Source organism: Haliaeetus albicilla, chromosome 26 (assembly GCF_947461875.1).
Source record: "Haliaeetus albicilla chromosome 26, bHalAlb1.1, whole genome shotgun sequence".
NCBI classification, from domain to species: Eukaryota; Metazoa; Chordata; class Aves; order Accipitriformes; family Accipitridae; genus Haliaeetus; species Haliaeetus albicilla.
The window spans coordinates 2,388,317-2,399,913 of NC_091508.1; the positions used below are offsets into that span (position 1 = coordinate 2,388,317).

At 50.7% G+C, this 11,597-nt stretch overlaps 1 protein-coding gene across 1 annotated transcript; it reads left to right on the plus strand.

The window, feature by feature from the left end:
* Nucleotides 1–732: 732 nt before the first annotated feature.
* On the plus strand, nt 733–5,756 carry IL10 (interleukin 10). Its single transcript, XM_069772047.1, has 5 exons — nt 733–913; nt 2,300–2,362; nt 2,667–2,819; nt 3,570–3,635; nt 3,949–5,756. The coding sequence occupies exons 1-5, from the start codon at nt 755–757 to the stop codon at nt 4,039–4,041; spliced, it is 534 nt and encodes a 177-aa protein (XP_069628148.1). The 5' UTR covers nt 733–754; the 3' UTR covers nt 4,042–5,756.
* Nucleotides 5,757–11,597: the final 5,841 nt, after the last annotated feature.

The window sequence follows — 11,597 nt, forward strand, 5'->3', positions numbered from 1 at the left end:
CCGCATCCCGGCACATCACAGCACTAATCCTGTTGGCAGTCAGGCACAACACCGGCCAAAGTTTGGGAGCACAGCCTTTGAGTTTGCTGAAGGCAGTGAAAATTCACATTGACTTCAACAGACGTATGCGTTAACTGAAAAAAATTTTTTTAAATTAAGATCTAAGATTATTATCTGTATTTGCAGTAGAGCATTAGAATGCCAAAGGTGACAATGTATTTGTGCAGGTTCATTAAAAGCAACGCTGCTGAATTTTGCATGGTGCTGGGGATCCTAAGTGCAGGTTTGATATGGAGGTTTAAAAATAGAAACACTTTTTTTCCCCTAACAATAGGCATTCATCTAAAAATAAAAAGCAACTGTGAGAATACAGAAGTAACCTCACACAGCACCTTTTCTTCTTCGCATTATATCTAAAGCTTTCCTCTTTAGCCACATTTAAATTTACAAGAAGCAAGCAATGAAAAAAAAAATGCAGAGTCTAAGCACAAAAGATTTGATGGGGTGTGAGGAGAGGAGGGGGGTCAAGAGAACAGGAAACCAAGTTGACGGGAAACCCAAGTGACATTTGGGTTTAATGAATGACTTAAAACCCCAATATTGCTCGCCAGGAAATGGGGAGAGGAAATTGAGCGATGTTTTGAGAGTATAAATTAGGGGCTCCATCAAGGTGAAGGCTGCAGATCTGCTTTTTACCCTCCTGTGAAATTCAGCCGAGGGCTGGACCGAGAGGCGAGCAGCTCCCTTTCGCAGCATGCAAACCTGCTCAGCCCTGGTCTTGCTGCTCCTGGCTGCCAGCACCCTGCCTGCCAGGTGCTCGCCTGCCCACCCCAGCTGCCTCCACTTCTCGGAGCTCCTGCCTGCAAAGCTCAAGGAGCTGAGGATCAAGTTTGAGGAAATTAAGGATTATTTTGTAAGTATAAGCCTGCTAGTCTCTTCTTCTCATTTTGCTCTTTTTTTTTTTTTGCAAAGTTCAGTGATTTGGATGAGGGGGAAGACAGCTTCCTCCTGGCAGAAACGATTTGGTCGTGCATTGTGTAACGGGCTGATGGGGGTGAGCAAGAGAAGCTCAGTTTCATTGCACGCTGAGAGACAACATGCGAGGCTTTTCTTCCTAGTTTTAGTTACAATGAACTCGAGAGATTTCATAATGAATCTTTGTGCACCTTACTAGCCAGACTTCCTCCTAAATGTTGCAGACCAAATTATTCACTTAATTAATCGGAAGGAAATAGTCCTTTCTTCAGGGCAATGAGGTCCGGCCTCGCTGAAGTCAATGCTAGGTGGAAAGGGAAATCTTTTGCTACAGACTTTTTCTTTGAAAGAACCACAAAAGCCTGAAAACGGTATTTTATGACTGGTGAAACGCTACAGTAACTAGCACTTGCTTTGGTGCTTATAAAAGGTCACTGCTTTGCATCGCAGCTGAGGGGAGCCTCAGGGTTGCTGAGAAAGCAACACAAGATGTGGCCAGAGCATTTGTCATTGCATCAGTACCGATAGAGATGGTTGGTCACATCTTTGTTACTATTTTAATTGTTGTCAGTGTGTTTTAGCAAGAAAACAAGATAATTCTCCAGATTAAATCTGAAGCTAATGTGATAGCCATTTCAATCTTGCTGTAAATCTCCCAGTTAATGTTGGGAAGGAATATTTTTAACCTCTGAGGAAAGTTTTTAAGTACCTTGGTGCCATGGGGTGATGCTTTGGGTGGTGCCAGCTCACCCCACCGCAGCTCTCTGAGCTTCCAGAGCTGATGGTGCAACAGGGGCACCACAAGAACAAACACCCTCTGCAGATCGATCCCTTTTCCCCCATTGACTGGAGACTTAGGTAACAAAACCAGGGGGATTAACCCCTCCTGCCGGCGGGCAGCCAGGCTGGGCTGGATTGCCTGGCTTCCAGGGGCTGCCGTAACTTTGACGCCTATCTGAAGAGCAGTGGGGTTTGCCTCAGCACTCTTGCACAAACACCCTCTGCAGCTGAAGCGAGCGCGCAGCGCTGGCAGCCGGCGGGAGGAGTTTCACACTAACAAAATCGACGGTACTGAGGTTTGAGATTTCATTATCTTGCTGTCTTGACCTGATGGTCGTTGCACTGCAAGGTTATGGACCAAAGAATTGGTGACTCCTGTGTCCAGTGTTACTGTGCTATGCACACAGGAGTGCTGGGTGCTCTGAGCCTTCCCTTCAGGGAGACCGTAAACGCAAACAAGCAAAACGATCATTTGGTAAGGCAAAGTGAAAAACAGTGTTGACTGCCTAAGTAAAGCTCATGTTTCCATTGCATCCTTTTGCAGCAATCAAAAGACGATGAACTTAGCATCCAGTTGCTCAGCTCCGAACTGCTAGATGAATTTAAGGTAAGAATTATATGAAGTCCCCTACCCTTCTTCATCCTTCGGCCAGTGTTTTGTAAGAAAGGAAGCAGATTGGAAATTGGGGCATTTCCTTATGTCACACAAGGACAGTTCTGCAGCCAAGCAGTAACACGTGTGTCTGCAGCAGGGCTGACGCACGGTTCCCCTCTCCACGGCAGCTGCAGCCAGCGGTGCTGACATGCTGCATGCGCTCTGATCGCCGCCGCGATTTTGATTTTTTTTAAAAACACCCACGCACCTCGGTGCTGGTGGCCGGCCCCAACGCAGTTACCTCCTCTCGCCCCAGGGGAGCTTCGGCTGCCAGTCGGTGTCGGAGATGATGCAGTTCTACACGGAGGAGGTCCTGCCCAGCGCCATGAAGACCACCACGCACCACCGGCAGAGCATGGGCGACCTGGGCAACCTGCTGCTGAGCCTGAAGGCAACGATGAGGCGCTGTGTGAGTGGGGCTCAGCATCACGGGGTGGGGGGGATGAAACCAATGCTCCGGTGAGGCAGGGCCAGTCCCAGACGAGTAGCAGGGTGGGGAGCGGGTGGTGGGTCTTCCCAGGAGCAGGGGGCAGGAGCGTGGGTGTCGGGATGGTGCGGAGGAGCAGGGCTCCTGGCAGGCAGGGGCTGGCAGAGCCCGTAAGGATGGGGTTTCTCCTAACCCCCACTCTCCAGGCTTTCATCAGTTAAATCACGATGACTCGGAGGCTCCGGTCAGGAGCACCGCTTATTTACAGCCAGCCCCATCCAACAGAGTCTGGCTGAAGAGATAAGGGGAGGGAGGGTGGAGGGTCTGTCCCTTACCTGGGTGCCGGAGCAGCGTGGCTCTGCGACGAAACCTCCCGAAACGGTGACTGATACGGCCGTGACCCCATCACCCGCCGCAGGCTGAGTCAGACAGGGCGAACCCTGCCCCGGGCAGGGAGAACCGCAGGGCTGCCCTCACCCGGGGCCAGCGGCAAGGGGCACGGGGCTGGGAAAGGGCTCGGGGTCCGGGCTCGGGTCGCGTTGGGTTCCTTTTGTCGGTGCAAAAGCGGCTGCAGTCGGTGCCCCAGAGAGCCCCACGGCCGCACGTGGGGAAGGGGAAGGTGGAGAGCGGTGGGGCGGCAGTGACAAGGAGCAGGAGGAGGGGGGAGCGGCTGCCGTGCACCCCGGGAAGGAAACCCGTGTGGTTGAAGCCGTTGCTCTTGTCTCTTTGCAGCACAGATTCTTTACGTGCGAGAAGAGGAGCAAAACCATAAAGCAGATAAAGGAGACGTTTGATAAGGTAAGGTCCCCGCTCGCATGGCTGCGCTGAGGTTGGGAGGAACCCCCCGTCTCGGGCGAGGCAGTAGGTTTTACTGCCGGCTTCAACTTAGGACAGAGAACAGAAGCCAAAAAAAGTCTTTAGCTGTATAAATACTTAAGGCAGAGAAATCCAGAGAGCGATGCTCGAAGGAGCAGCCAGCGGGTTCCGCTGAGGGGTTGGGCAGAGAAGCTGGGGATGTCGGCGGTGTCGGTGGGAGGAGAATACGTCTAGCGATTGTACGTCGTGTACATCGTCACATTCAGACTTAAACAGAGCTGGCTTTCACCTGCAGATGAACGAGCACGGAATCTACAAGGCCATGGGAGAGTTTGACATTTTCATCAACTACATCGAAGAGTACTTGCTGATGAAGAGAAGGAAGTGAAAACGTCCAGGGGTCTGCATCTTTCACACAAAATCCTTCTATTTTTTCAGAAATCACTTTAGGCTGCAAGAGCTCACGAGAGATTAAGTTATCTTAGGGTTCAAGTCAAGAATTACAGATCAATAACTTCCAGCTTAGTATTGTATTTAAAAGTTATTTTTTTAAGAACTGAATTTAATATTTATTACTTCTAATACCTCAGTGTTTATGTTTACAGTATGTTTTGAAGAAAAGGGTGATGAGCTTATGAAATACTATTTATTGTCCAATATTTTTATACTGTTTATGATAGAGCTGTTTTATTCATAGCTTCAAAACACCCAAAGAAGCGTTCTTCTGGGGAGCAGATAATGAGCAGCGCTTATCCTGAATGCAGTTTCACTGCGCACAGTGGCCTGATCAGGAGCAATTCCAGCTCTGAGTTCAGCAAAGTTTAATTTTAAGCAAATGAGCAATCTCCTCACGTTCTATCCCTCTATTTATTTATGCAATCAAATATTTTTATACATAACAACGTCACTGCCTCTGTTTCTGCAGTTGGAATTAGGCGCTGAAATATTCAAAATTATGCCATGGCCTTGCACTGAGAAAAATAACCATAAATGTAACCAAGGACATTTTTTTTTCTCCTGTGCATGCAAAGCAATGTGGAGGAGTACCTGCACTCCTGTGAACAACATGCGATCATGCCACAGCAATAGATCAGTTAACCCCACCTCTATACTTCAGCCTATATATTAGTCCAGATTGAAGAAAAAAATAGTATTAGGAATGAAATGTTTGGTTCTAATAGAACTTGACTTCAATGTTGCTAACGACAGACTTCCAGAGCTGCTGGGTTGGCCACCCTGCACTTTCGAAAGTTAATCTTACTATTTTCCAGTCTTTGATTGGGTTTTACTTGCTGTTTTGTTGGGTTCTTTTTTCTCTTTTAGAAGTTAGAGGATATTTAATTAACCACCATTTTAAGGTGGCTTGGGTAATTTGCATTCAAATTTATAAAGCTGCACGCAGCACTGACAGTATTCAGGTTTGTGTTATTTCTAATCCTGCGCACAAGGAGCCGCAGAGGCCGAGTGCTACGGAGGGGAGGCTGCAGCGAGGGCAGCGTCGGTGCCCCTGAGAGCTCCTGAGTTTTGGGCTCCCCTTCCTCCTTGCCTCAGCCTCCTGCGTGCCCCCATCGCAGGAAAATGCCATAAACCAGAGGCATATGCTTCTAATATTTAGAAGTATTAGGGCACCACCGTGATGAAACACTGTCGGTTTGTTGTTTGCTTTGTAAGTTACCACTGAAGAGAGGTTATTTATACTTGATTTATTCTATTGTTAAGTTAATGGTGACAGAAGGGCATTCCTGCTGGCAGCCTGCCCGCACAGGAGCTGGTTATCCCAGAGCGAGGGCAGCCCCATGCAGGAATGCTGCTCCATGGGTCGCTCCTTCCGCTGGAAGCAATCGGGTGGCATCAGCTCAAGTGCAGCATGGGAGCCAAACACTGTAAAACTTTAATTAAGCTTCTTACTAGGACACATTAAGCTCCTGTTGAGCCAAGTCTGTACTCGTTTTTCCACCAAACATCTTGACTTCAGTGTTATAGGAGAAGCAAGAATGGCTCCAGAGCCGTGGCGAGAGCCAAGAGCATCAGGGTCTCCAATTCCTGGGGGGGGGGGAGTCGCGTTGGCGGGGGACACGGCTTCTGTCACTGTGTGAACGTTTGCATGTTTATCTGTATGAAAAGAAATCTTCTGGTTTTGCTAATAAAGACCTCATAATGAGTAAAGCCTCTGTTCTGTTCTTGTAAGTTGTTAACAGGGCTGTAAATCAGCACCAGCGCATAGGTGCTGTGCCCACTGTCACCGTGCCAGGGAAGAGCCCAGTGGGCACGGATCTGGGCGAGGAGGACCACCGAGGATGCCTTGCATGCGTTAATGACCAGGGAAGTGAGAAGACTGAGGTCCTCACATTTAAATGCAGATTTCTGACAAAATTTGCTGGAGCAAAATACCTGCCAGGGATTTCTTACACTAGAGGAACACTGGCCCCAAGGTACTCTGTGGGTCACTCCAGCCTCTTCAGCCTCTAACTCTACAAGTGTTTCAGCCATCGCCCTTTTCAGAGCAGCCTTTACAGTTAAATCACTGGTCGTGTGCCTGAACGTCATCGATAATCACCAGCGCTTTCACATCCCTGAGCCTCCCTGCCCCTGATTTACAGGGGATAGCGCTGCTGCCTCTGTTTATCTACTGAAAAGTTTTTAACTTCTATTTGTTCTCAGTCAGGATGAGGCCTTGATCCTAGATCAGATCATAGATACTAGCTAAAAACTAGACTGATATAAATTAACAACAGAACAACTTGCTTTTCCTCAGGCTGAGGATTATGTATCTATGCACATGGATCCACATGCATGGCAGCTGAATCCCAAACAAAACCGAGCAGGCGTGCATGCGAGAATTTACAGCTCTGTTACTAACAAACTCAGAGTTGAACCACTGTAACCATTTCCAAACTCCAGCTCACACCGACAGGCCTGGGCGGCTGTTGGCAGGTACCTGCCCGGCCACGTTCCTGTTTCACTTTCGAGCCCTTTTTGTTTTCACCGCTCTTAGCCCTTTAGTTGCAAGTCCAGCAGACTCCAGGTTTCTTTCCTCACTGCATTAGAAACAAAAGGTTTTTTCAGTTAATATGGTGATTTCAAAGTCTGTTTCTGCCCACACTTCAGTCTGGTGTTGGTCAGTGCAATTGCTGAATTATCCCAAGAGATTATTTGTGTTCTCAGTAAAACCTGCACTTACAAGCACTGCTTGAAGCTTCACTCCAGGCAGATCTGGTCCGCGTGCTCCCCTGACCCCTCTGCACCTATTTTCATCCCTTTTATAAAAAACTTTTCTTCCCTAGGGAGAAAGGAAACGGCTCTCAGAGCCCACGTTGCCAGCTCAAGGCAGGAGCCCAAGGACCCTCGTGAGCAAAACCGGTGCCTGGGTCTGCCCTGCGCAGAGAAAAGGGCAGCATCAGCTCAGCTGTGGTGAGTTTTTCAGTAAAGCTCAGTCACTCTGGTTAAAGTAACCACAGGAAGGAAGCAGATGGGATGCCTCTTGCTGTACAGAGAATGAAGGTTTCCAGTTACCTGATGCTACAGGAGTCATTTGATTCAGAAGAAAATGGAGGCAGAGCGAGTCAGCAATCTGGACGGGAGGGCTGGCTGCTCACCAAGGCATCAGCACGAGAGAGGAGCTGGCACGATGGGGAGATGCAGCTCCACTCCTCCAAAACTGGGTTGGAAAGCTGGAGGGACTGCAGAAAGGTGCTGCGGGGTTCCCAGCCAGGGGCACGGGTTCACTCGAAGGAGAGAGAAACAAGGGCCAGGGAACATTTAGTGCTAGATCACCACGCAAACCATGTGCAAATAAGCCTGTGCCATTTGTCACTAAAACATGGGGATGTTTGCATCATGACGTGGATCTGGTGGGCAAAAGCACGCAAACACACCTCTGACTAAACATATGTATCATCTCTAAGAAGTTTTAGGAAGGGTGTTCTGGAAATCCCAGCAGAAGCCATCTGGGCAACCAAAGGCAGCATCTACCATGGAGAAATGACATTTCCAGTGGAGGAACAATCGCCATGATTCATCTCTGGCCATTTCCTCAAGCAGCCTTTTCCCATTGCTAGACTAGCCCTGTCCACAACAGTCCCTCCCTGCCAGGACGCACTGCTTAAAAAAAAAGAAAAAAAAAAAACAAAACAAACCACAAACCCAAAGGGCAGCCTGCAGAGCTGAGGCACCCAAGGCACCGTTAGAAGTCATCCATCTGACTCATGACACCTACCTCAAACCAGAATCACAGCACCAGCATCACCCAGCTCCCTGCTCCCGGCATCTTGCCAGGCTGCGCCCAGACCTGATGCCTGCTGCACCCTCTTGGGTCCCATGTGCCAAAAACATCAGTGTTTGGGGGAAAAAAAACAAAAACAAAACGTCTTTTACTACGGCAGCTTGATGCCATCATGGTGCGAGCTCTGTGCACGCCCTCAAAGCTGACTGAAGCAGCGGTGGGCAAGAAGAGCTGAGCCGAGAGCCGGAGCGGAGCTGGGGCTCAGCCCTGCCTCTGCTGTACCAGATCCCGCCGGGGCTGGGCGAGCCGCAGGATGAGACCCCAGGCACAGCATCCCCTCTGCAAAACAAAATGGGACAGTGCTCCCCTAGCACACCTCTTCTGTGTGCAACCGTCTGCTTCTCCTGCAACCCTGAAAGCTGCTGCAACGGGGAGGCTGCATGCCCCAGCGCGGTGCATTATCCCCCATCACTTAGTGCTGATGTAGTTCCTGCCAATCTCAGTGTCAGTCTTGGTGTTACAGTAACAGCACGAGACTGTCACATAGATCAGAGGTGGTGGTTTTCTGTTTTTTTTATCCTACAGAAGCAAATGGTTTCCTTGCTAGGTATCTTCTTCCTGAGAGCTCAGCCCACTGCCTGATCAGCAGCCCTGGTACCTGGGAGCCTGAGTCACTCTCCCACCCTCGGCCACTGCTGCCTGCCTAAGCAAGGCTGAGCTTCTCACGGGGCCAAATGCTGAGTCTCAACCGAGCGCTGCTAACGCCACAAAGATTTCTGTCTGGTGCGGGTTGCATGTGGTTAAGCCGCATTTTGGGTTAAAATAAATGTTTAAACACAAAACCCTAGAGGAAAAGAATCAGACACTTGGTCTAAATACAGAGAAGGGAGATTATCAGACCTTCAGTTCCCGAGGGGCAGTTGAAGAGCAGAGCATCACCATCAGGCCAGAAACAAACCCTCTGGGAATGGCGCAGCCAATCCATCCCATTAGAACGCAGCCAAAATACATAAAGATCCCATTTCTGCCTCCCAGCACACCCCATCGGTCAGCGGCACCGGTGCTGCTGCCTTCAGACAGTAACACCAAGAACCACCGCCCGATTTTCATTTTCCTCTTTAGAAAGTCCAGTCGGTGCTCACTCAACAGAAGCTCCATCTGTGGTTGAAGCCGCACATTTCCGACAGCCCGGTGCGGAGCAGCGAGCCCCGAGTGGGCTCTGCGGCACAGGACCGGCGGACGGGGACAACCCACTGCGGCTGGCAAAGTCCAGGCTTGCCTAACCGTGCCGTCACGCAGGCAGGGGTTTTCATGGTGAAACTGGCTGAGCTGCAGCAGATGAATCACTGCCAGCGAGTGCCGGAGCAGGCGCATTGGTGATCGTCCCCGCTGCCAGCAGCACGGCGTTTGCAAAGTGCTGCAGTGCAGGCAAGTCACTCACTTCTTCCACTCTTCCACCCCCCCCACCCCATCGGAGAGAATCCCGGCTCGTGGGAAGATGCAACACCCAGCCAGAGAAAAAGAGAGTGTGGATGCTGGGTTTGCACAGGGAAAACGTTAGTAGTTTCTCAAATGCTTTAGATGGAGAAAACTCCTGAGGACTCCAGAAGTGCCAGAGCATCAGCTGCTCCCTGGTAGACAAGCAAGTTTCACTTCAAATAAGGAACATGCCAAAAGTGGCAACACATGAGAGCATCTGCTGCCTGAAGAAGCTGTTTCTTCTGCTTTTTCTTTTTTCTCTTTAGAAACTTTCCTGAAAGCCATAAGCACCCTGGTGCTGGACAGTATGTACTTGCTGTCAAGAAAGCAATTAAACTTCTCGGTCATCTCCTGTTGGCCAACACAGCGAGGGCATATGAGCTGATCCCAGCTGAACTGGTGGAGGTGTCTCCTGAATGCAGCAAAGCAGATACCGATATCTCCTCTCAGGGGCTGGGTATGAGGAACAAAATCCCACTGGCTTCTTTCTTTTAACAGGAAAAAAAAACGTGTTTTCTTGGCACAAGGAAGACAAACACCTTCTCCGGGACCCTTCAGCCTCCTGGAGTGCCACGAGGACCAGGAACCTGGCTTTTAGTGATATGAGGGACCTTAAGCACTAAAGGGACAAAATCAAAAAAAGTAAACTCTATTTTAACTGTTTTTAAATGGCAAAAGCTTTCAGAACTTTCCTGATTTCGGTTGTGGTTATATTTAATGCTTGTTATTTAATTTTAACTGGCTGTACCACTCAGCCCCATGCAGCTCGTGCCTCTCCGTGTCCTAGATTTTAGCAGCACGTGACTGAAATTGGGGCTTTTGTCACGAAAGAGGTCAGGCAGAGCAGCGAAAACAGTGTGGCATGCCCCAGCTGGGCACACACGTTCCCCAAGGGGAGCAGGGGGAAGCGGACACGGCCCCGGCTTTGCAGGCTGCCACTTTCTTATCTCAGCTGTGCCTGGGTGGCAAGAGCCTGACTAATACCGGGTGCGGGTGGGCGCAGGATTACTAAAGCCAGGAGCGTGATGCCACTGGCACCCCGCTCACCGCAGCCACGTTTTCGGTGCTTGGGGGCCCGGTTTCTGGGAAAGGGCTCATCTCCATCTCCCAGGGCCAGCATCCCATGGACCCACTGGGGCATGGCCGGAGGGCAGGACGCCAGCCCCGAGCATCCCTTGGAGTCCAGGGAACCGGCACATCCCACCCCTCCCTGTGGGGCTCCACTTTCGGTATTTCAGCAAGCGAAATCTAAGCCCGACACCTATTCATCTGTGCTCTGGCTTTACCGGTAAGGTGGAGGAACAGCAGCTCCGGCTGTCTCATAGCGAGAGGCGTGCAGGGGCATGCACGTTCCACCCCGCGCGTGGGGTCTGGCACACGTCGGGTGGCCGGGGGCTGCCCTGCCCCGCTCTCGGCATCGCCGGGAGCCTTTTTGGTCTCGGCACGGGTGAGGGTGGCAAGCGGGGCTCCCACAGGGATCACGTGCGAGGCTGATGAGTGGGTGCTCTGCTTTCAAGGAGCAACAACGGTCGTGCCTGTGCCCCTCTCTGGGGACAGAGCCCAGAGCACGGCACGCTGCAGGGTGGGAACCCTGCAAAAGCTACGGGTTATATAGGAACAGGCCTTGCTCCTTTAGGAAGTCAAACAACTGCTCAACTGTCATTTTGTCCCCTGCAAAAGGCCAACCATGAGCGTTCTGCAGGCTTTAAAGGTTGAGGGCAGATTATTCGGGAGGAAGGATTTCACCAGCTGCCCCAACATCAACGTTTCTTCTCTCGTCTAACACCACGCAGCAGAGTTTGTCCTAGCCCTTTTCTGAGCTCTGCAGGTTCCCATCACAAACTCATCTACTCTCCGACAGCATGGGAGAACGCAAGGCAAATAGAAAAAAAGAAGTGTAGGTTAACACCCCCCGCAAAAAGAGCTCTTAACAACAAGCAAGCATACTGATTGTTGGTCAGGCCCTGTACCTGGCCGTTTCCACCCGGCTTCACCAGTAAGGGTCTCGCATTCCAGTGCAGAGCTTCAGGAGCCGCCCGCGTTCCTCTCCAGGTGCAGCACCAGGACAGCGATGGGAAGCCAGAGCTGAGCAGCCCCCGGGGCTGCACCCCACGCTCCCCATCACTGAATCCCCCAGGTTACACGGTGGAGACGGGCATCCCAGCGGGATGCATCCAAAGTGGGCAGAAGGGATGCAGCCCCAACATACAAAACCGGAGGAAGCATTGCACCATTTCTGCTGC